Here is a 25,772-nt window from a genome sequence, read left to right as displayed (position 1 = left end):
ATTAATTGGGAAAAAAACCTGCAGCTGTATTTAGGTTAATTTTATTTTCTTTTCCTGGCCTTAAAGTATTTTTCATTCCAAGTACTAAAGCCTTCTTGAAATCTCCAAGATGGAAAATGATTATAGAAATAGTGTGGTTCACTGGGGATAACATTTACATAGTTGTAGTAAGAAGGAAAGTTATGACCAACCTAGACAGCATATTAAAAAGCAGAGACACTGCTTTGCCAACAAAGGTCCATCTAATCAAGGCTATGGTTTTTCCAGTAGTCATGTATGGATGTGAGAGTTGGACCATAAAGAAAGCTGAGTGCCGAAGAATTGATGCTTTTGAACTGTGGCACTGGAAAAGACTCGAGAGTCTCTTGGACTGCAAGGAGATCCAACCAGTCCATCCTAAAGGAGAGCAGTCCTGAGTGTTCGCTGGAAGGACTGATGTTGAAGCTGAAGCTCCAGTACTTTGGCTACCTGATGCGAAGAACTGACTCACTGGAAAAGACCCTGATGCTAGCAAAGATTGAAGGTGGGAGGAGAAGGGGACGACAGAGGATGAGATGGTTGGATGGCATCACCAACTCAATGGACATGAGTTTGGGTAAACTCCAGGAGTTAGTGATGGACAGGGAGGCCTGGCGTGCTGCAGTCCATGGGATCACAAAGAGTTGGACATGACTGAGCAACTGAACTGAACTGAACTGAGTAACATGCGAACTATCAACTTTACCAAAAGTCTGACAATGTGTATCAGGAAGACGGGAGTGGGAAGGACAGGACTGGGAAGGGGGGAAGAGGGCTTAAAAGGAACTAAATTCTCATCTTCTGTTAACAACAGAAGTACATCATGCCAAGATGAAAAACTCAAAAAAGGTACTGCTTTACAAGAATACAATCTGGATACAAGTCCTCGGTCAGATCTGTGCACAGATAATATTCACCCAGTTTCGTAATGGTGAGTTTTTTTTTTATTATTTTGAAAAAGATATTTGCTTTGTGAAAGTTGCTCAGTTGTGTCTGACTCTTTGCAACCCCAAAGACTATACAGTCCAAGGAATTCTCTAGGCTAGAATACTGGGGTGGGTAGCCTTTCCCTTCTCCAGATCTTCCCGATCCAGGAATCAAATCAAGGTCTCCTGCAAGGCATGCAGATTCTTTACCAATAAGGGCTTCTCTGATAAGCCCTTATTTGCTTTACATAGCAGTAAAAATTATATTATACATCATGTGTATCTGGGCTCAGTCACTAAGTCATTCCAACTCTTTTGTGACTCCTTGGACTGTATAGCCCATCAGGCTCCTCCGTCCATGTAATTTTCCAGGCAAGAATATTGTAATGGGTTGCCATCTCCTACTCCATGTAATGGTGACTTTTAAAGAGTGGAAAGTTTTAATTTTTATGAAGCCAAATGTATTTTCCTTTACTTTTAGTGTTTTCAGTGTTCTATTCTATCCTATTCTTCCTCACGATGGTAAAGAAATTTTTCTGTTTTCATCTAGCTTTTTAGGTAAAGCCCTGTTGAAGTATTTTTCTGTATATTGAATTAATCATTGGCTTGTGTTTTCCATTGACTGTTTTTTTATATCCTCCTCCCAAATCCAATCCCAAACTGTTCTCCAAGTACCCATCTCCTCTAAGGCAGGTAAATTACCTCTTTCCAGCAAAGGTCGTCTCCCACACCCTCTAACCGAGGATCTGAGCGAGCAGCCCACTCCCCCGACCTGGGACACAGCTGTCCTTTGGGACCCCCAACAGCTCCCAGGAACCCCCTCTCCTCCCGTTTGTTGGATCCGTTTCTTGGAGCCTGTGTCTGCCTCCAGCTTTCTGGGAAAGTATATGGGAAGAAAATATTCTGAATTCTTGAATGTCTGAAATGTCTTTATTCTACCCTCATACTCAACTAATGACTTGTCTGGATTGAAAACAACTGTGTGCTCAGATTCTTGATCCTTTGTATATGAACTGTTTTCTATAAGATATTTTATTTCTCTTTTCTCTCTGTTCCAAACATTCTTAAATTTTCTGATGACGTACATTTATTTGTATGGGTCTATTTTTACCCATTAGTTCTGTGCACTTCAGTTCAATTCAGTTGCTCAGTCGTGTCCAACTCTTTGCGACCCCATAAACTGCAGCAGGCCAGGCCTCCCTGTCCATCACCAACTCCTGGAGTTCACCCAAACTCATGTCCAGCTAGTCGGTGATGCCACCCAAACATCTCATCCTCTGTCGTCCCCTTCTGCTCCTGCCCCCAATCCCTCCCAGCATCAGTCTTTTCCAATGAGTCAACTCTTCACATGAGGTGGCCAAAATATTGGAGTTTCAGCTTTAGTATCAGTCCTTCCAAAGAACACCCAGGACTGATTTCCTTTAGAATTGACTGGTTGGATCTCCTTGCACAGGTCCTTTCAATCTAAAAATATACCCATGGGACTTCCCAGAGATCCAGTGCTCCCAATGCAGGAGGCCTGGGTTCAATCCCTGGTCGGGGAACTAGATCCCATGTACCACAACTAAGAGCTCACATGCCGTGACTAAAAAGATTCCACACACCACAACTGAGACCCCAGCACAGCCAAAAAAAAAAAAGTCCATTAGTCATATAATGGAATTGCCAGAAAAAATAATACAGAAGACATGAGCGAGGCTGGGGATCAGGAGATGGCAAGAGATAGAGAGAGACTCTTTCCCAAGCGGTTCAGTTGTCAAGACTCTGGCTTCTACTGCAGTGGGGCACAGGGAGGCAGGCTTCTCTCAGTCCTGTATCTACAAGCTACTATGATCCTTTCAAAGACACTAGTCACCAGCTTAAGAAGGCCAGAAACTGGTGATTTTAGGAGGGTCCGTGTTTGGAGCAGCAAGCAGGAAAGGCAAAGGGTGAGATGCTGCTGACTGGAAGGCAGTGCTGGACTCTGGATGGTCAGAGGACCTGCTTCTTCACTGCCCAAGTGTGAATGACACAGGAGAAAAAGATGAAGCCCAACTGCTCACACTAGTCCCCTGATTCTGCCAGATGTCAGTGCAAGGATTAATGCAGAGCCAGAGGACCCTTCTCAGACCCCAGCTGTCCAACATGGATCCTGGCTACATGTGGCAATGAGCTTGAGACATGGGGCTGGTGTGACTGAGGAAGTGAGCTGTGAATCTTCATTAGGTAAAACTGAAATTGAAACCCACTTCAACACAGACTTTTCTTCTAAAACTCCTGGACATTGTATACAAAACAGAAGACCTTGAAAGGAAAGTTGGGCCTCAGGACTACACAGCACTAAGTTCTCTTTGCCTCCATGTTCCAGATTTGGAGCTGAAGCCCGCAACCTGGAAATATCAAAAAGCCCAACTCCCTGGCACTCCCGCCAAAGGAGAGGGGCAAATGGGCAATAACTGCTCCACTCCAGCCAATCAGACCAGAAAACTCTGCACCCCCCATGCCAAAGTTCCTGCTGGGGTGCTGGGACCTCCATGCCACTTGGCTGGTGATGCCTCCCCAACATGGGAGCCTAAGAGGAAAGCTGGGCCCACATAAGTGGAACCCTGTCTCCACAAGGACAGGGTCTGAGATGGCCTGGTGGAGTGGGGACTGCCCAGTGGTGACCACATGACTGCACCTTTCAAAAGAACAATTCAGAATCAAATGTTGACAGCTTCTGGAGCTCTTAATACCATTGACCATTCTGAAGCAAAGGTAGGGTGTTATCCTTGTACTGTCAGTGTGACTAGTCTTAAGCAGGGCAATTCGGCTCCCACTCAAGATCCATCTGACAGCCCACTGACCCCACTCAGCAATCTAACGCCAAACACCCGTCACCACCTTCAGGAAGAAAAGAAAGCTGATCGCAGAACCGCACCCGGACTTGGACCCTGTGCTGTGACCTGAAACCCAATCTCCAAATCCCAGACCAAACCAAGACAAGAGCGCTTCTCCCTTGCAATGGCAGCCCCCGCTGTGTTTGAATCATGGGGAAAGCACACGAGACAACCAAGAACTTACAAATTTCAATAAAATTTGACACCTAGGGATTTGGATTCAAACTTTTAATAATAAATTGTGCCAGTAGAAGCTTTTCAAAGGCAATGATATATCAATAAATAATAGTTAAATTGAGTTCCTGAGAAAGAACCTACCACATGAAGGCTGTAAGAGTGTAAATAACAACACGGCGTTACTGCAAAACTAGAGAAACACTGACAGTCACGACACAGCACAGCAGACTCAGAACCTGCCACTCATACACATGTAAACCAGTACACAGGAATCTTCTTCTTCAGTTTAGACATCCACAGACATGTGAGTGTTGCTGCCTAGAGATACACTAAGTATTGGATACGTTATGCTAAAAACTTCAAGGAAAAATATGTGAATATAACAAAAAATATGATGCACCAGGTTTTTAAAAAGCAAAAAAGAAATTTAACTTTTTATTCAAATATAAATCACTTTAAATAGGAATCATACTAATTTGAAATAGGAATATTTTGTGTGTTTATCTATATAGTTATATATACATCTATACTCCTAAGAAAATATGTATGGCTTAATTATCTTTTTTTTCCCCTCCAACATCACACTGAATAGTCCTTGCTGTTTCACAAAGATTAGAAAAATGTGCTTTTAAAACTGAGTTTAGTTGGATCCTTCAAAGCACACTAAAAGCACTGCAGAGAGAACTCTGCACAGGTCTGCAGGGTGGGGCTCTGGCTCCCTGTGTCGGCTAGGCCACAGGACAGCATCCTGACTGGCAAGACAGACAGAGATCCATGGCTAACTTACTTTTTTTGGCAGAGCTAAGTGAATCCCTTTTGATGTACACAAGTTTAGTGTAGGACAAATGTCTTTGCCCCCTCAAAGAATCCAAGCACACCCACAACACATACAGTCACATCATCTCTCAGAAACACGTGCATTTCTGCAATGAGAGAGGAGGGGGGTGCAGTCACAGCGAGGAAGTCACTCACGACGTGGCATCAGCACTGTCCAGAACGACTCATCCAAAGACACTCAGTAAAAACGTATTCACAGAACCTGCTGTGAATGGCAAGACACGGTCACGTTATATTAATAATAGAAAAACCCTGTTCATGCTTTCTCCATACCTGATGTCTGAAGTCACACCCGCATGATCAACTGCTCACACTTTCTATGATGCTATAATATGCAAAAAGCGAACAGAACAAAACAACAAAAGCAGCTCTTAACATATATCACAATTTTGAAATGTGGGAAAAATATAAAACAAAAACTGTTGTGTGAATAAAATGGTATCAGTAACATCAGGACAGTGTTTTTTTTTTTTAACATTATTGCACAGAGATTTCTTATCACATGTTCTTCAATCTTTATGTCTTTCCCTAATGTGAGTAAGTGCTGTGGATAAAATACAAATGTAGAAAATAACAGCAGCATGATTTGTCAAAATTAATCCCTATAATTTAATAAGAAAAATGGCTATAAACAAAATAAGTGCTCTTTCTACTGTATTGATTTAAAAAATATTGTTTTAATGTCGTGAAGGTCCTCAAAGCTAATTCCAGGCTGCGCTGACACCTCCTGCCATCCACCAGAACCTGGAGATGCAGACCTCAGAGGTGAGTCCCCTTTCAGAAGTTTTTCCGCTTTGGTTTTGGGTGCAGGCTAGACTTTGAGGGGCAACAGGCCAACTGACCTGACGGGCTGACCTCCCCGTCCACCAGTCTACACGTACACGGGCTGGCAGCCCCCGGCCTGCGCCCCCAGGGCCGGACCCACTGAAGCCGGCTGCTCAGCCTCGGTCACGGCTTCAGCCACTGCAGGCTTGGGGCACCGGAACGGGTGGCCATTGTCATCGAAGAACCTCCGGAAGGTGAACTCGTAAAAGGCATGCTCCGGGTGCCGGCTGCCCGCAGGGCCCAGCGCGTCCCAGGCTTTGGAGCTGTCCTCACTGCCGTCCTGCCAGGGGCCCTCCTCATCCACTGGGTCAAAGTTGGATGTGTCCATGGGGTGGCTGATAGTAGGCACATAGGGGGCCGGCTGCCTCCGGATGTCGCTGGAGAAGTCGATGGCACCCAGGAATGGGTGGGCCTTCAGATCATCGGCCCCGTTGCGGCCTAACCGGTGCTCAGCTGCACAGCACAGCTTGGCGATGAGGTCCCGGGCCTCAGGGCTCAGCTCCACCTGTGCAGGGATGTGCAGCGTGCTCTCCCAGTTAATCACCTGCAGGGACAACACACCCAGTGTTCCTTCCTCCTCACTCTTGAGGCCAAAGAGAGCCTTTAAGGGACAGGGTGTTAAAGAACACGATTGTTTCTCAACATCACTAATCATTAGGGGAATGCAAATCAAAACCACAGTGAGGTATCATCTCACACAAGTCAGAATGACCATCATCAAAAAGCCAACAAATAATAAAGGCTGAAGACGGTGTATGGAGAAAAGGGAACTCCCTACATTGTTGGTGGAAATGTAAACTGGTGCACCACTCTGGAGAACAGTATGCTGCTGCTGCTGCTGCTAAGTTGCTTCAGTCGTGTCCAACTCTGTGTGACCCCACAGATGGCAGCCCACCAGGCTCCGCCATCCCTGGAATTCTCCAGGCAAGAACACTGGAGTGGGTTGCCATTTCCTTCTCCAGTCCATGAAAGTGAAAAGTGAAAGTGAAGTCGCTCAGTTGTGTCCAACTCTTGGCGACCCCATGGACTGCAGCCTACCAGGCTCCTCCATCCATGGGATTTTCCCGGCAAGAGTACTGGAGTGGGGTGCCATTGCCTTCTCCGGGAGAACAGTACAGAGGTTCCTTAAAAAACTAAAATTAGAGTTAGCATATGACCAAGCAATCTCACTCCTGGGCATAAATACAGACAAAACTCTAATTTTAAAAGATACACACACCCCTGTGTTTATAGCAGCACTATTTAAAAAACAGCCAAGAAGCAAACTAAATGTCCATCAACAGATGAACTGATAAAAAATGTAGTCTATATACACAATGGAATCCTACTCAGCAATAAAATAGAACAAAATAATGCCATTTGCAGCAACATAGATGAACTTAAGAGACTGTCATAGTAAGAGAACTAGGAAGACAAATACCATATATATAGCTTATAGTGGCATCTAAAATACAAAATGAACTTATTTACAAAACAGAAATAGACACACACATATAGAAAACAAAGTTATGGTTAGCAAAGGGGAGAGGGAGGGAAGGAGGAACAAATTAGAGGACTATGAGATTAACAGATACACAATACCATACATAAAACAGATAACAATGGCTGACTGGATAGCATAGAGAATTATATTCAATATCATACAATAACCTATAATGGAAAAGAATCTGTTAATATAATCTGCATCACTTTGCTCTATACTTGAAACTAATACTGTAAATCAATTATACTTCAATAAAAATAACTTTAATTTAAAAAAGATTTTGATAGTTTCACAATAGGAGAACCAAACAGACGTAGGAGGATCTGAGGCAGCTACAAATGGCCAGTGTGGTTTCAGCAGGAGCCCACAGTCTGAGGCACAGGGTAAGGGAGCCACCCCCAGACAGCAGTGATCAACAACATAAACCAGCCATCCGGATGCTCTGCTAAGGGCTTATTTGCTCCTGGAGTGAGAACAAAGTAAGGTCAATGTAACTGGGAGTTGTGCGGAGGTGCAAGGGCTGGTGTGGGCTTCCCCAGTGGCCTATCAATAAAGAATCTGACTGCAATGCAGGAGACACAGGTCTGATCCCTGGGTTGGGAAGATCCCCTGGAGGAGGACATGGCAACCCACTCTAGTATTCCTTCCTGGGAAATCCCATAAACAGAGGAGCCTGATGGGCTACAGTCCGTGGGGTCGCAAAGGGTCAGACACAACAGTGCACATGCACAACACAGATATAAAACTCAAAAGAAAAAAAACATAAAGCAAAAATCTTCATGAGGGACATCCCTGGTGGTCCAGTGGCTAAGACTGTACTCCCAATGGAGGGGGCCCAGGTTCAATTCCTGGTGAGGAAACTAAATCCCACATGCTGTAACTGAGACCCAATGCAGCAAATAAAATAAATAAAATATATATATTAAAAAAAAAAATCTTCATGACATTCAATTTGACAATGACCTCCTGGATATGATACCTAAAAGCACAGGCAATAAAAGAAAAAAAACACATAAAAGTCTTCATCAAAATTTAAAACTTTTGTACATCAAAGGACCCTATCAACAGAGTGAAAAGACAAACTTATGGAAAGGGAGAATTTATTTGTAAAGTATACATCTGATAAGGAATTAATAAGCAGAATACATAAAAAACTACAACTCAACAACAAAACCCCAAACAACCTAATTAAAAAAGGGCAAAGGATTTGAATAGACATTTCTCCAAAGAAGGTATCTACATATGCCCACATATGAAAAGAAATTCAACATCATTTGAACATCAGGGAAATGCAAGTCAAAATCACAATGCAACTGATACCACCTCACACCCACTAGGATAGCTACTATTAAAACTAATCATAATAAATGTTGGCTAGGATATGGAGAAATAGGAGCTTCAGTATTCTGCTGGTGGGAATGTAAAATGGTGCAGTCATATGGAAACAGTATGGAGGTTCCTCAAGAAGTTTCAACACACAATGATCCTATGACCCAGCAATTCCACTCCTGGGTATATATCCAAAGGAACTGAATGCTGGGAGCAAACAGATATTTACATACATACTTATGTGCAGAGCAGCGCTACTCACAAGAGCCCAAAAGGTGGAAACAATCAAAACGTTAACTGCCAGACGATGGATAAAGAAAATGGAATGTTATTTGCATACAGTGGAGTATTTATTATTCAATATTACATACAATATAGCAGTATTAAGCCTTAGAAAGGAAGGACATTCTGACACAGGTTCCAACAGGGATGAACCTTGAGAACATTATGCTGATGAAGTCAGTCAGTCACAAAAGGAAAAATACTATATGATTCCACTTATATGAAGTCCCTGCTGCTGCTGCTAAGTCACTTCAGTCATGTCTGACTCTGTGTGACCCCACAGACGGCAGACCACCAGGCTCCCCCGTCCCTGGGATTCTCCAGGCAAGAACACTGGAGTGGGGTGCCATTTCCTTCTCCAGTGTATGAAAGTGACAAGTGAAAGTGAAGTCACTCAGTCTTGTCCGACTCTTAGCGACCCCATGGACTGTAGCCCACCAGGCTCCTCCATCCATGGGATTTTCCAGGCAAGAGTACTGGAGTGGGGTGCCATTGCCTTCTCCCTATGAAGTCCCTAATAATAGGCAATTCATAGAGACAGAAAGTAGAAGAGTGGTTACAGGAGCAAAGGGGAGGGAAAGATGGAATTACCATTTAGTGGGTGAAGTTCTGCTTGGGATGGTGAAAATGGCTGGAAATAAGTAGTAGTGAATGTACTTAATGCCACTGATTGTACTATAAAGTGTAGTTAAAATGGTAAAATTCATCACAATTTTAATGGGTGATTATCATGCTGGCAAATTACTAACTAGAAAAAAATTAGTAACTATTTCATCAATTCAATTAGGATATAGATAATACCAAGTTCCAATTTCATTTTTACTGGAAAGAAACAGGGCCTCAACTGAGGATTTTTTCAAAAGGCCATCATAGTAACTATTACTAACATTTCCGGGTCTACCAGGGACTCAGGTGTGTGAATACGTCCTAGAATAGTCAGTGTTACAAGAGCACTATTCTGAGACGTTTCAAAGGTTTCATCAGATTCTCTACTCAATCTTTCTTAAGAAATGAAATTAATCGCTTCCGAGAGTAAAAGGCCACCACTCTAAAATTGACTATTGAGTATTATTACTTGACAGGATTAGCTGAAACACTGCAAATGTGCGTTTAAGTGGCTGGGCCCGCAGCTCTTTTATTATGCCGAGAGTACAGACATAACGTCCAAACCAACCAACTCGTCTCCTCAAGGCCATGCGGTTCAGACCGGGCTCTGCCCGCCAGCCCAGACGTGCGGCCACGGTGCCTCCCTCGCGTTCAGGTTCACAAGTGACATCAGAGCTCAGCTCTGACCTTGGGTCTTGACTCACTCAAATTAAAAAACCTAACAGGAAGTAACAAAAATACCTGAAAACTCCTCACTTCATACAGCTGACATTCCTGCACTACCCAGAACAAAAGGCCTAGTGTCAGCCAGAGACCCCAGGGCTCCTCAGAGGCCCGCGTGCCCCATTACCTTCAACTGGGTCTCCGTGGGCGTAGGCGCCAGGAACGGCGGCTGCCCCACCAGCATCTCGAAGAGAATCACGCCGACACTCCACCAGTCGCAGAGCTGGGTGTAACCTGAAAGACAGCGGGGCTCAGGCCACACCCGCGCCACGGCCTCAGACGCGCTGAGAGCGTGGCTCTGGTCACCGAGAAAGCGCCCCACAGCACAGGCGGGAAAGAGCTGCCGGGCGTCACCGGCTCGCGCGTCACGCCCCGCCTCCCGCCTCCGCGGCGCACGCATGACGTCACTGCTTCCTGCACAGGGGCCCAGAACAGACCGCTGGAAAAATGCTGCCGGAGGTCACAGTCTCCACGTGGCAGGAGTGTGGGCACGAGTGTTTTCTGATTTTACAGCATTTATGATAAACACAGGATCCTCTTATAATAACAGATCTTTTAAATTTAAAAAGTTACTGTTATTGTTAATAACAATACTAAACCAGGAATTTAAGTTCGTAAAGGACACAGACACAAATTAACATCGTAGAAACTAGGGACTTCCCCAGCGGTCTGGTGGTTAGGGCTGTGCGCCTGGCACAAGCTGAACCCCTAGTCAAGAGAGCTAAGATTACACACTGTGATGCGGCCAAAAAAAAAATGTAGAAACTAAAAAGCACAAACGCTTTGACCGGAGGTCAGGTGAGGCCAGTGCCGAGGCTCCCTGGGGAGCTTTTGGGACAAGAGGGAAGGAAACTGTGGCAAAGGTAATGGCTGCCTCTGCCCTGCCCCTTGTGGGCACGGAGGGAGCCAGGCTCCTCACCCCTTGCAGGACGGCCTTATAGGGGTTTCAGAGAAGGCTGATCTTTCATTCTGTCCCACATCCCAGTCCGAGCCCCGCTCTGGTCTCACTGTCACCGAATTCTTGCTAAGTGTGACCTGCGGCCCCTATCTGCCAGGCCCTGGAGGCTCTGCTGGGCTGCTGCCCATGAGAGGGTTGAAGGAGACCAGTGAACCTCCTTGCAGACCAGCACCCACCCCCACTTTGAAAGGACAGAGAAGGCGGCCTGTACTGGGCAGTGAGGTCAACACGCCCAACAACCTCTGGACATACACTGCCCTTATACTTGAGTCCCTGAGACACTGGCAACCTGCCATGAGGCACACAGCTCACAGAAAACATGGTGGGGACAGAGCCTGCTGGCTCCAACAGTGGAAACCGCAGGTGAGGACAGTCTGGCTCTATTCAGGTTTCTTACAGGGAATCAGATCTATGCACACTGCCCCTCCGCTGGGGACCCCCAAAACTGACCATCAGAGGTGCCTCTTATGCTGGTCAAGCACCTGCTGGAGGGGCTGGAGCACCCCACCCCTGAGGCTTACCTCGAAGGGACCTCTGGACCAGTGGGAAGAACTAGAGACACAGGGAAGGTCTGCATTCTCACACCCACTGACCAGGGAAGATCGTGGGCCCCAGTGAGGACCTTGAACCCAGTCCCAACCCTCAAACAATTCCTCTGGGCTCTAGGGAGCAAGCCCACCATGCAGCCAGCTTATCACTTACAGCCTAAGGAGGAGCAAGTGGAGACGCCAGGCCAGCTCCTGAGCAGAGGAGGATACACTGGAGGTTTGTCTGCTGACAGAACCCCACTCTCAGGCTCCCGTGGGAAGACATATGGGGACACTGAGACCCTGACAATGGGAGCTGGGACCCTCGAAGATCACCCAGCTTGGGTGCAGAGCCAAAGCACATACCTTTCCGGAGGAGCACTTCCGGGGCGATGTAGTTTGGGGTCCCAACCAGGGAGTGAGCCAGACACCGCTGGTGCTGCCTCCGCGCCCTCTGCTCCAGGGTCTTGAGACGGTCTCCACACCGGCAATTAGACACGTCATCCCAGAGGTCGCTGGGCTCCATGCTATCCTGCCGGGAGTGACTCCCTGTCACCCAAGAAGCAGGGTGAGGAGAGAAGAGAACAGAAAACAAAATCAATTTTCAATCTTCAACAATGCAATAAACCTACAGCTTCAGAAGGAAAAGTAACCTGACCCAGTTCCTGACACAGTGAGAGAAAGAGTCCCCTGGCAGCTCAGAGAATGGCTGTGGTCCCGGGCCTCAGACCCAAGCATGAGGTACACACATGCCTCAGGACAGGAGCCACGGCAGGGGCTGTGCCCTGTGCTGGGGGCTGTGAGCTCGTGCATAGGGCTGGGTGACAGTGTGGGGCTGGCAAGACAGGCTCATGGACAGTGAGGTGGCATTGCCAGCACCTTTCAGGCCCATCTCAAAGGCTAACACCACCTGTTTGTCAGACATGTTTTGAAATAGGCATGGAAAAGATTGAGGATTTCAAATATATGGACACAGATGATTTCAATGCCAAATTTTAAAAAAGGAATGAATCAAATGATATAGGACTAGTTTTGAGTTAAAAAAACTGTCTGAGCTGTAGTAATAAAATAACTAGTTCAAGAATTCAAGCCAGGGCTTCCCTGGTGGTCCAGTGGTTAAGAATCCACCTACCAATGCAGGGGACACAAGCTTGAACCCTAGCCAGGAAGATCCCACATGCTTCGGAGCAACTGAGCCTGCGCTCTAGAGACCATGCTCTACGGGAGAGGCCACCACAAGGAGAAGCCCGTGCACTGCAAGGAAGGGTCGCCCCCATTCCTGGCAATTAGAGAAAAACACTCACAGCAATGCAGACCCACAACAGTCAAAAATAAATAAATAAATAAAAGAAAAAAAAAAGGAATTCAAGCCACAAATAAGATGACGACCAGCTACTGCTCACTTTTCTGGGTAGTGAAACTACAGTAGGTGCAGTTAAGCTGGACCCACAGCCAGGTCTGCACCTGTAGGGAGACTCGGGGGGCTGTAAGAGAGGGCTCCCCTGGAGGCCAGGAGGTTCGATTTAACAGGGCACAGTGACAGTTCCTCAGCCAGGCCCCAAGATACCCTATGGCCTCTGTCCTTGAAACATTTTAGTAAAACTTGAAGCCACTAACTTAAAAACAAATACCTCACACATCATAGTACTTCTTCATGGAGAAAAGGGTATCACACCAAATTATGAAATCACATGGGGACAGGTGCACCCAACCAGGATGGGGTAAGGAGAGAAGGATGGAGGCAGTACCTTTCTGGTAGTATTTGGAGTTGTGGGTCCACCTGAACCCCGTGCAGAGGCCGAAGTCTGTCAGCTTGATATGGCCGTCAAGGTCTATGAGAATGTTGTCGGGCTTGATGTCCCGGTGGATGAAGCCCATCCTGTGAACACTCTCAACGGCCAGTGTCAGCTCAGCAATGTAGAAGCGTGCCAGGTGCTCCGGGAACACCTCCATGCGTATGAGCAGGCTCATCATGTCCCCGCCCGGGATGTAGTCCATCACAAAGTACAGGCTGTCCTTGTCCTGGAAGGAGTAGTAGAGCTTGACCACCCATTCATTGTCCGCCTCCGCCAGGATGTCCCGCTCTGCCTTGACGTGAGCCACCTGGTTGCGGTTCAGGACGTCCTTCTTTCTCAGGGTCTTCATGGCATACAGCGCGTGCGTGTCCACCTTGCAGGCCAGGCACACTTCCCCAAAGGCGCCAACGCCCAGGGTCTTCACCTTCACAAACATGGACTTGTCCATCTTGGCCCGCTTGAGCCTATTGTAATTGGACTCCTTCTGGTAAAGAATCTTTCTCATCTGCTCCTGCTCGGCCTCACAGAGCCCGGCCTGTGCAGGAGGAAACAGGACAGGGTCACACTGGACGGGCCCCATGGGGGCAAGGAGGGACAGGACAGGGTCACTCTGGATGGGTCCCATGGGGACGGGAAGCCCCAGAGTGGAGGGCACACCATGATCTGTGGAAAGGAGGGTGCAGAAGAACCGGGCCAATGGTACAAGTGAGAAAAGGACTGTTGGTTCTCTACATCCACAGTCACAGATTTAGAATCAAAAGGGGAGATGTAAAAATAAGGAGTTCTTTCTCCAGGTTGACTTTTAGGCTCTAAAAACTAAAGACAACTTGTATCACTAAAAATTTGTGCAAAAGGGGACCGTAAAATTCCTGGAACTCTAAGAGCAATGTAATAATTTAATGACAGTTCAGAGGAAAACGGGAAAACAGAAAAGTCAATGAAAATGGAACAGCATTTTCACTGGAATCCGATCTTATTTTTAAAACTTTTTAGAATCTGAAATCACCATAGCATTTCTATAATTTCACTAATAATTAACGTTCCCTAACAGCTTAGTGTCAACTAGCATCTACTTCAAACATTATTTAACAACTATAGACTTCATTAAGAATGAACTGAATCACTAATAGCCATACTTCTCTTTAAAATTCCCACAATGTCAATGTGTAAAAAAAACTCAAGTTTTCTTTCTCCTCTTTCAAAGTGTTTCTTTACCAGTTGGAGAGCCTTGATGGATTTGCTCCCCGGAAAGGACACGCCGTAACAAGCGACGCGTTCGTTCACCGGGGGAACATCCGCACAGTCCTCCCCACCCCGAGCCGGGACAGGGGACACGATGCGGGGGGGCTTCTCCCACTGGGACCCCGACACCAGGCGTGCCCTGCGCCCACCTTCGCCATCTCCTGCTCCAGCTGCAGCCGGCGCGCCACCTTCTGCTGGTGGGTCTTGAGCACGTTCTCCACGTGCTGCTCCATGAAGAACTTGAAGGCCGAAGGCGAGTAGCTCTTGATGCGCGATTCGCGCCTGTCCTCGTCGCGGCTGCCCCTACGCACGGGCACCGGAGATGTCTGGATCTGCTTCCGGTCCCTGCCCACCCTGTCGGCTTTGGTGGCCCCGGGGCTCGCGGGGCTGCCGTCGGGGGCCTCAGAGGCGCGGCCGCCCCGGAGGCCCTGCTGCAGCCCAGCGCACAGCCCGTCCACGTCGAGCGGCTCGGCGCGGGCCTGCGGCCGCAGCAAGTGCCGCGGATAAGGCGGGGGCCGGCCCCGCGCCTCGGCGCCCCCTGAGAGCTCCTCCGCGGGTTCCGGGCCGTCGGGCGGGTGCGCCGGTGCCCAAGCGGGGTGCGAGGGCCCCACGGCCGTCTGGGGTTCAGGCCGAAGCACGCGCACGCTCCGCACTGGATGCAGGATGCGCGCGGCCGTGACGGCCGTCACGGCGTTAGGCGGGGCCGCGGCGCCGCTGAACGAACCGGTGCGGCTGGGGCCCGGCTTGGGGAGCGAGTCCCGCCGGGCCAGGCTGGCGCTCGGCCAAGGTGGCGCGCCCGGCTCGAAACGCTCGGCGCCCAGGCCGGTGCGCGCGGGGGCGGCCAGGCCGGGCGGGGCGCTGTCGCCGGCGAACGCGGCGCCCCGGGGGGCCCCCGGGTGTCCCTGGTGTGGCGGCTTGGGGTGCGGGGCCGGAGCGTAGGCGGCGCCGGGGGCTGGGAACTGGAGGCCGGGGGTTGGCACCGGCGCGGCCGCGCCCTTGGCGGCCAGCCCCGCGTACGCGCCGGCCTCCGGGGTCGCCTTGCTTTGGAAGGAGGAGCTGCGCTTGACGCCATAGCCCAGGGGCTCCGTGGGCACCAGCAGCGGGGCTCTGTAGTGCGCGCCCCCGGGACCCGCGAGGCTCATGCGAGCTGCCTCCCCGGCGGCCGTGTAGCCCTTGGGCGGGTGCGGACGACAAGGAGGCCCGACGCCGGCGAAGAGGAAGTCCGGGTACGGGCGGGGCGCTTCCTCCAGGGCGGCGGGGCCCTCGAAAGCCGGCCCGGCCACCTGCGTGAAGGGCGGGAAAGGCTCGCCCGGTGCTTCGAAGCTCGGCCTTCGTGGCCCGGGGGCCGGCGCCAGGCCCTTCCCTGCGGGCAGAGACGGAGGCGGCGTTAGAGGGCCGCGAGCAGAAGGCCCCGCGTCGCCGGTCGGGTACCCTCCTCCCAGCGCCGCAGGAGCCCCGGCAGAGCCCCCCAGGGGAACATGAAGCACCAGCGCCGGGGCTGCCCCCAGGGCCGGGGCGGGGGATGAGCTGTCACCCAGACCCCGAGACGTGGCGGCAGCAAGGCGATGCTTAAGGGCGTTCCTCAATCAAGAGAAGCGAAATGTGACGGGCAAATGTCCGTGTTCTCACCGTTTTCACTCTGCGTTTCTCAGTCAGTGCCTGAGACAGGTGGTTAAATTCACCCACAGTGAAAATATGTTTTTCTATTGTTCTTTTAATTCTGTCAATTTCTAGTTTATATATTTTGAAGATATGTAGTAGATAAATACATTTTTGAAATGTTATGCCGTCAAAAAAAAAAAAAAAAAAAAGAAAAGGGAAACCTGTGTTCTCATCTCAAGGAAGGTACAATGCATTTAATACAAAGCCCTTGCAAGTTCCTCACTCAGCAGATGAACTGGGTTTATCCAAGGTCTCCAGGGAAAACTCCTTCTGGTCAATATCCTGAATCCCTTATTGCCCCCCAGGGGCCTCAGGTCCCCAAAATGGCTCCATCTGCTCTACCCAGGAAGAGAAACACCCACTGACTAGCAGGCAGGGGTGCTGAGGCGACTGGCCCTCCCTCCCCGGGAGTATGGTGGGAGTGGCTTTCCCACACCTCTGCCTGAGGCACTGTACTCGAGCCACCTGCCACCGTGCAGCCTGGTCTCCGAGCTCACAAAGTGGGAAACAAGTGTGTTTTAGAATCAATGAAATAAGCCTCCCCTTAAGACTCCCCCACAACTCCAGAAGAAAGAATCTGCTGAGTGGCCTAATTTTCATTTTGAATTTTCCCTTTCATGAACAGAACTCCACAAATCCCCAGGAAGTAAGGACCCAGCTAAGTGTCAATCTGCCCCCATTCTGGGGTATATAGGATGTTGGGCAGAGCAGGTTCAGTCCCCGTATCCGGACTCCTGTGAGGGAGGTGGTCTGCGCGATGGCCATGAGGCCCTCTCCCCACAGCCGCCTCTCCATAGCCCCCAGTGCACTCACCTGGGGAGGTCTGCTTGACGACCCGAACGATCTGCTCCTTGCCTGGCTCCAGGTAGCCCATCTTACTGATGAACTCCAGGGCGGCCTCGATGCTGCGGCTGCCGGTCTGCTTGAGGGCCCTGCCCGCCATCTCCTGGAGAGGGGAGCACAGAGACATTAGCTGGGGGCCTGGGCATGGGTCACCTGAAGCTTCCAGGGACAGCCTTTCTGTACCACACCCGCCTCCGAGTCAGTGGAGCAAGAACTGCTGGGGACTTATCTTGGGGCTGATGAACCTCACACACATTCAGTGCAGTCAGTCAGTCGTGTCTCTTTGTGAGCCCACGGACTGCAGCATGCCAGGCTTCCCTGTCCTTCACCAACTCCCGAAACTTGCTCAAACTCATGCCCATCGAGTCGGTGATGCCATCCAACCATCTCATCCTCTGTCATTTCCTTCTCCTCCTGCCTTCAATCTTTCCCAGCATCAGGGTCTTTTCCAGTGAGTCAGTTCTTCGAATCAGGTAGCCAAAGTATTGGAGTTTCAGCTTCAGGATCAGTTCTTCCAATGAATATTCAGGACTGATTTCCTTTAGGATGGACTGGTTGGATCCCCTTGCAGTCCAAAGGACTCTCAAAGAGCCTTCTCCAACACCACAGTTCAAAAGCATCAATTCTTCGATGCTCAGCTTTCTTTCTAAGTCCAACTCTCACATCCATATATGACTACTGGAAAAACCATAGCTTTGACTAGAGAGACCTTTGTTGGCAAAGTAATGTCTCTGCTTTTTAATATGCTGTCTAGGTTGGTCACAGCTTTTCTTCCAAGCAGCAAGCATCTTTTAATTTCATACCTGCAGTCACCATCTGCAGTGATTTTGGAGCCCCTCAAAAATTGAGTCTGTCAGTGTTTCCATTGTTTCCCCATCTATTTGCCATGAAGTGATGGGACCAGATGCCATGATCTTCATTTTCTGAATGTTGAGTTTTAAGCCATCTTTTTCACTCTCCTCTTTCACTTTCATCAAGAGGCTCTTTAGTTCTTTGCTTTCTGCCATAAGGGTGGTGTCATCTGCATATCTGAGGTTATTGATATTTCTGCTGGCAATCTTGAGTCCAGCTTGTGCTTCATCTAGTCTGGCATTTCGCATGATGTACTACTCTGCATGTAAGTTAAGTAAGCAGGGTGACAATATACAGCCTTGATGTACTCCTTTCCCAGTTTGGAACCAGTCTGTTGTTCCATGTCCAGTTCTAACTGTTGCTTCTTGACCTGCAAACAGATTTCTCAGAAGGCAGGTCAAGTGGTCTGGTATTCCAACTCTTGAAGAATTTTCCACAGTTTGTTGTGATCCACACAGTCAAAGGCTTTGGCATAGTCAATAAAGAAGTAAATGTTTTTCTGGAACTCTTGCTTTTTCGATGATCCAACGGATGTTGGCAATTTGATCTCTGGTTCTTCTGCCTCTCACACACTGACCCCACCCAGATCTTTGATCTCTGTTTCCTCTTCCTCACACAAACTGACCCCACCCAGATCTTGATGGTAGGCCTGGAAGACTTTGTTCTGCTCCTCCTGAGAAAACTTCTGTGACTGGATGGAGACATTCCTGTCTGGTCTGTGGAAGTCAGAGAATCAGCCTTCCCCCACACTAGGGAGGGAGCCAGGGGAAGGGCTACAGTGGGTGAGAGAGCATGGGTCCCCGGGACAGGCCTGGCAGGACAGCTCCCCCCACCTCTTCCAGAACAGTCCTGGAAAGACAAGCAGCCCCCACCCCCCAACACTGCTAGGATGAGTTTCGGGGAAGAGGGCCAGAGAAGGGAGAGGAACCAGGAACTGTCCTCAGGCCAGATGAGGACACACAGCTGGCTCTTCAAAGACAGCAGGATGTGGGCAGACGGAGGAGAAAAGGTATTCTTGGCTGGTAGTCAGTCAGAGCAGGGTACGGGGAACCACAGACCAGTCAACTGTCCTGAACCTTCTATTCTCTTCACATGTCCCTGTGTCCAGAAATGAGCATGACAACACCTGCAGTCTCATGTGCACAGGCTCAGCTCTGCCCCTAGAATCTTGGTGGCCTGCAGTCTGCTCCAGGGGGCAGGATCAGGCCAATGCCAGCCCCCAGACTCAGCTACAGTTCCAACATGTGAGCAAACAGCCTGGATGCTCAACCCCACCAACACAGCTGGACAGCCCAGAGGATCATAATAAGTAATAAACTATGGTTGTTCTTCAGCCGCTAAAACTTCTGGGATGGTTTGTTACATAGCAGTAGACAGTGGGTAACTACTTTTACTGCAGGTATAACCTGAAAAATATACCCACTTATTAATTTTACCTCAACTCTGAATGGTTGGGTTTGCTAAATAAATTGAATTTGTTAAGATCAGTTTTATGGAAAGTTAAATTTACAGATATTTAATATAATCACGAACAGAGATTTAACAAAACACCAAGAAATAATATTTCACCAGAAAATGAGAACATTATCGCAATATTGATTACTGGTGTGATAAGTGAAACTTAAGAACCTTAAAAATGTATTTTTATTCCAATATATCCCATAGATTATTACAGTTGTCCTGTTAGAAGCCTGATAATAAAGCACCAACTTTGCTTCTATTAGGGCTTCCCTGGTGGCTCAGAGGTTAAAGCGTCTGCCTGCAATGCAGGAGACCTGGATTCAATCCCTGGGTCGGGAAGATCCCTTGGAGAAGGAAATGGCAACCCACTCCAGTACTCTTGCCTGGAGAATCCCATGGACGGAGGAGCCTGGTGGGCTACAGTCCACAGGGTCGCAAGGAGTTGGACATGACTGAGTGACTTCACTTTCACTTGCTTCTATTTGTCATAATCTGGCTGCACAGTCAGCAGGAAGTACTGCTTTCTACATCATCTTGCAACTTCATAGTCCCTCAAATAAGAAGTTTGGTTGGATTCATATTTAACTACAAAACTATTCTTATATCTCCATGATTTGTTCTTAAAGAAGCACTATAGTCTTGTATACAGTTGTTATGGTAATTTAGGTCCAACCTCTTTTGAAGAAAAACACATCTATTTTTTTCAGTAATGAATTTATGTGGAATTTGAATTCATTCTTGTTGGGAACTCTGGTTTTCTTAACACAGATTCAGTCTGTCTCAGCCCACAGTGCTGGAGGAAGAACTGGGAGGCGAAGGGCCAGTGTGTGAGTAGCAGGACCCCAGGCCCAGGGCACACATGTGGGCGGCAAGGGATTGGGAGACAGGCCCCGTTGGGGGGACCGCCTGACCGGCGGGGACAAGTCTGCACCAGAGGACGGGGGCAGCCGGCAGAGCAGAAGCACCACTGCAGGTTTCATCACCAGTGACAAGCCGGCGTCGGCTCCTGGGACTCAGCAGGCTGATTATGGGGGAAGACTCTCCCGGGCAGATAACTACTGCCGTCCAGTCCTGCCATTTGGACGTTTCCCTGCAAAAAGCACACAGGCCTCCTCACCAAGCATCCTTGTCACAGACCTTCAAGCTCCAGTCCACACTTTTAAAATGAGCAGCTGCTGTGTCTCATGTGTGTCCACAGTAGCCCCTGTGCAGCTGTGGTCCCACTGTGCAGGGGACAGTCAGCCCACGGGCGACCAGGGGCAGGGATGTCAGGATGCAGATGTCATACAGATGCTTCCTTCCCTCCATCAAGACTGGCTTCCAGAGACTGTGCATGTATGGGGGCTCCCGCTGCGTGTCAGCACGTGTATCCTTTTCTTGCTCTGTGGATACACGTGACACATGTGCTCTGCTGTGTGTGACCTGGCTACACATATGCTCCTTGTCTCAGGGAAGCTGTGATCTCTGGCTGGTCCTGTGCCAGCAGGTGGCGGACTGAACCCTGGACAGTAACTGGTCATCCACAGCAGAGCATGGATATTTTCTCTGAGAAAACAACCGAGTGACCCCATGTGGGGCAGTCTGTATACCAGGAGGCTCAGCCCTAGGCCAAGAATTTCCAAAATGTGAGCCCCTGCTGGAGAGTCTGCATGGAGAGGCTGTTGGCAAGAACTCAGCAGGATGCCAGCAGAGTGAAGGCGTGCAGAGGGCTCTGTACCTAAGCCCTGTCCTGCCTGCCAGTCACCCCGAGAAATGAGCGCCACCAGCCAAGTGTCAAAGATGGAAAAGGCGAGACTAAGATGGATGACTGCAACCATGAAATTAAAAGATGCTTGCTCCCTGGGAGGAAAGCTATAACAAACCTAGACAGTGTATTAAAAACCAGACATCACTTTGCCAACAAAGGTCCATATAAGTCAAAGTTATCTATGGTTTTTCCAGTAATTATGTACACATGTTTGAGAGTTGGACCATAAAGAAGGCCGGGTGGCAAAGAATTGATACCTTTGAATTGTATTGGAGAAGACTCTTGAGAGTCCCTTGGACGGCAAGGAGATCCAATCAGTCAATCCTAAAGGAAATTAACCCTGAATATTCATTGGAAGGACTGATGCTGAAACTGAAGCTCTGATACTTTGGCCACCTGATGCGAAGAACTGACTCACTGGAAGAGACCCTGATGCTGGGAAAGGAGGAGAAGGAGAAGAGGGCAGCAGAGGATTAGATGGTTGGATGTCATCAGTGACTAAATGAACATAAGTCTGAGCAAACTCTGGGAGAGAGTGAAGGACAGGGAAGCCTGGTGTGCTGCAGTCCATGTGGTAGCAGAGTCAGACACAACTTAGCGACTTAACAACAAGGCACATGAGCGATTTACTCAAAATTACAATGATGACAAGGATGGGGTGGAGGGAGAGGAGCTCAGAGAACTTGTGTCTGTTATAGAGCAACTGATGCCAGCACTGTCAAAGTCCCCTCTCCGCTATGGGTGCTAGGGAGAAGTCCCCACCTGCAGGTTCTCACCACCCACCTGCCCGCCGCCTGGGCCAGTTACAGCAGCTGTGGTGGCAGGTAAAGCTAGGCTGCTCTGGGCCACCAAGTCAGTCCCACCTGGATGGGATTAGTCGCTGACTTGAAGCCAAAGGATGTTCTCATTTCTTACACTGAGCAATGTGCTCAAGGGAATACTTATTACCTCATAAAAGCAAAAATTAGCATGTGCTATGATTCTAAAATCTATGCAAAGAGGCTGATTTTCTGTAGACAAGCTCTAAAACAGGCAGGAAAGGTAATGAAAGGCTGTGACACAAGCCCTGACCTTGGTAAAGGCTATACCAGAATCCTGCAAGTTGTGTTGGAATGTTCTGTTTATTTACTCTTTGAAATGTCCCCTTCCTTGTCCTTCCACTAAATGTAAACAGATCATTTTAAAGTTAAATAAGGAAGTGGGATTAAAATGCTAAATAATTTAGAGGAAAAAACAGATAAGAGAAAACAACTTTTTGTCCTCGCCACAAGGAATCTTAACCACTGGACTTCCAGGGAAGGTGGGGTCTGTGACACAGCCGCCCATCGTGGATGGATGGAGAGGCCTGCCAACCTTCGGAGCCCAGTGGGCAGCCTGCAGCACACGGATGCTGGGGCAGCAGCTAGAGGAGGGAGGCTGGCAGGTAGAGCGCCGCCCAGCGACCCCATGTGGAATACATGGAGCTCCAGCGCTGCGGTGTGAGCGCCCTGCTCCCTCGGCCAGCACTGCAGTGAAGTATGCTGAAGGAAAAATGATTCGCTGGACACCTCCTCAAGTCATCTGTCAGGAAGGCCTTCCGGCAGAGTGAGAGGCTGAGATCCCCAGTGACAACACACTTCCACCCCTGGGGCAGAGAGGCATGAGCCCGGCAGTAACACGAACGCTGCCGGCTGCAGGGACCCAGCATGATTGCTCTGAGCCCAAAGGTCCCATCAGAGCGGCAGACCAGGCGTTACCGGACCAATAAAGGTAGAGTGTAGTACTCCAAAAAAAAAAAAAAAAAAGAATGTCTGCTGAGTGGCTTTACAGATTCAATCAAATGAAATCTCCTTTCTCAGAAATTCACAATACTTAGTATTCTTTTTCTAGCTGAACACCCTAAACTAAACAAAGATCCAATCTGTTTTATGACAATTTAGTTTTGAAAAAAGGGTAGTGAAAATGTAATTTTCAGTTTTAAAATCAGGGCTTCTCTCCATTTCTGAGGAATGTGGAGCCTCCAGGAGTTACAGGTGGCCTGCCATGCTCCAGGCAGGAAAGGCTAGCAGCCCATCTACAGTACACAGCAGTTTTGTCTTCACTCTCACAATTTCATAAGAACAACACTTAACCTTATTTATGTGTGATCTGACTCTGCACTGTTATCAGAGCCCACAAAACTGATTATTCCACTCATTCAAGGATCCTGCTCTGTAGTTGGAAAAACACCTCACTAAAAATGCCCGAGTGCTGTCAGCAGTCGACACCTTCCCATCAGAAGATAACTCCTTTCTTCACAGGAGCCACAAGTGGCTTGGGGAAGAGTCACCCCTCAAGTAGCCTCCCTCCTCTGGACCGCCTCATTCACGCAGGACCTCCCCACTCCCAGGCTAGCGCATACACAGACACATCAGAAAGGTCTCTGAGGGACTTCCCTGGTGGTCCAATTGTTAAGAGTCTGTCTTGCAGTGCAAAGGACACTGCTTTGAACCCTGGTCCAGGAAGATCCCACAGGCAGCAGAGCAACTAAGCCCAGAGCCACATATACTCGAGTCCATGCTCCAGAGCCCCTAAGCCACAACTGTCATACCCATGTGTCACAACTACTGAAACCCGCGTGCTCTAGAGAAACCACCGCATGAGATGCCCATGCACCCACAACGAAGAGTCACTCCAGCTCACCGCAACCAGAGAAAGCCTGCACACGGCAACAAGCACAGCCAAAAGTAAATAATAAAAATTATTTTAGGAAAAAGGTCTCTGAAACCTTAGACACTCAGCTCATGTCAGGTGTCTGTAGAACCGTGTAGCATCCAACAAGGTGAGCAGTCAGTGTTATGTGGCAGCCTGGATAGGTGGGGAGTTTGGGGGAGAATGGATACATGTACACATATGGCTGAGTCCCTTTGCTGTCCACCTGAAACTATCACAACGTTATTAACCAGCTGTACCCCAATACAAAATGTTTTTGGTTTTAAAAATAAATAAATTTTACAAGTGAGTCACTGTCCTTATACCGTCACCCAGGTGCCCGAGTGGGACAGTCTGCTCCACACCAACTCTCCCAGGAAGCTACTGCGTGCCTCTGTTTTGTTTTCAGCTACTTGTTTTTACGTGTTTTGCTGCGCCGCTTCTTGAGCTGTGGCACTGGGATCTTTCAGTTGCGGCATCTGTTTGCGGCCTGTGAACTCTTAGCGGCTGCACACAGGGCTCAGTGCCCCAGGAGGGACCGCACCCAAGCCCCTGCACTGGGAGCGGGGAGTCTCAGCCCCGGGCCTCCAGGGAGGTCCCACAGTCCCTGCGTGGCTGCCTGTCCGGGTGTGCCCGCTGTGTTCTCGGCACGGGTCAAGGAGGTTCAGCCTCCCGGCCGGAGGCAGGTCCCATCTGAGTACCTCGTGGAGCCGGCGGGCACCCCCCGCGGGCGTAGAGGAATCACACGTTTAGAAAAACAAAAGTGTGCGGTTTTGCTTGAATTTTTGAATATTTTAAATCTCTCAAAAAACTAAGCTTGGTTGCTTTCTCATCGGCTCATCTGTCTGGGGGTCCAGAGCCATGGGTTTCTCGTGAGCGGTGCCCTCGCTCCGACCCCGCCTCTCCGTCACGACGGCTCCGCCTGGACCTGCGGGCAGGGAGGCCCTCCTTCCACAGGCCGCCAGGCCGGGCTCCCAGCTGCCCACCGCCCTCCCGCTGTCTCCACAGCGGATGCACAGGCTGCGCGCCCGGCGCCCCTCACACGGCAGGGCAGGGTGTGGGGGTGCCGCTCTGGGGGCGCGGCCCGAGCTCGGCCCCACACACCCCTGGTCTTCGACTCAGAGGAGCCACCTCACCCGGTGACCCTGCGGTGCCCCTCAGCCCTCCTCCACCCAGGACCCCACACCCCACAGCGGAGACTCCGCGCGCAGGCAGCTCTCATCCCCTTCCGAGCCGCCTCCAGAGTCACCGACCCGACAGAAGACCACGGGCCTCGCTGCGTCCACAAGGGGACCTTCCCGGAGAAAAACACAAGGGTCTGCTTTCAGACAGGCAGTGACCTCTTCTGGGACACATCATTCTGACCACGTATTAAAAAATAAGTGATCGAACACTTGTGATAAGTGATAAAACATCAAGTCCCCTCTTGACTCTTCAACTGGGTACTTTGCCAATGGCTGCCCTTTGGTATTCCTCCCACCTGGGCATCATTTTCTTTCTTAATTGGAGTATCTTTGATTTATAATGTCATCAGTTGCAGGTGTACAGCGAAGTGATTCAATTATACATATACCTCTATTATTCTTTTTCAGATTTTCTCACATACGTTTTCATAGGATATTGAGTAGAGCTCCTTGTGCTATATGTAAGTCCTTGTTGGTTACCTGTTTTACATATTAGTGTGTATATGTTACAAACTCCTTATTTATCCCTCCCCTCCACATTTCGCCTTTGGTAACCATAAGGTTGTTTTTGATATCTATAAGACTATTTTGTAAATAAATTCATTTGTATCTTTTAAAAAAATCAGGTTCCACATATAACTAATGATTATCTTTCTATGACTTGCTTCACTGAATTTGACACTCTAAGTTGCATCCATGTTGCTGCAAATGGCATTATTTCATTGTTTATGGCAGACACATGATACTGTGTGTGTGTATACACACA

At 49.0% G+C, this 25,772-nt stretch overlaps 1 protein-coding gene across 3 annotated transcripts in view; it reads right to left on the bottom strand.

Moving 5' to 3' along the window:
- The window catches only part of LATS2 (large tumor suppressor kinase 2), a 45,441-nt gene that overhangs the window by 6,702 nt on the left and 12,967 nt on the right, over positions 1–25,772 (bottom strand). Inside the window, exons 3-8 of one of the 3 annotated variants that reach the window (XM_069601691.1) lie at positions 17,063–17,195; positions 14,737–15,950; positions 13,298–13,880; positions 11,916–12,098; positions 10,192–10,298; positions 4,016–6,185 (exon numbers count right to left, since the gene is read on the bottom strand). In XM_069601691.1, the coding sequence (XP_069457792.1) occupies positions 5,688–6,185; positions 10,192–10,298; positions 11,916–12,098; positions 13,298–13,880; positions 14,737–15,950; positions 17,063–17,195 (2,718 nt within the window). In that variant the 3' untranslated portion in view covers positions 4,016–5,687. Of the gene's footprint in view, positions 1–4,015; positions 6,186–8,207; positions 10,060–10,191; positions 10,299–11,915; positions 12,099–13,297; positions 13,881–14,736; positions 15,951–17,062; positions 17,196–25,772 lie in introns of those variants that run through there. The other 2 variants (XM_069601693.1, XM_069601692.1) reach the window with 2 other exon arrangements.

This window comes from Ovis canadensis, chromosome 10, assembly GCF_042477335.2.
Source record: "Ovis canadensis isolate MfBH-ARS-UI-01 breed Bighorn chromosome 10, ARS-UI_OviCan_v2, whole genome shotgun sequence".
NCBI classification, from domain to species: domain Eukaryota; kingdom Metazoa; phylum Chordata; class Mammalia; order Artiodactyla; family Bovidae; genus Ovis; species Ovis canadensis.
Note: the sequence above shows the minus strand (reverse complement) of the source record. Positions and strands in the feature narration are given on the sequence as shown.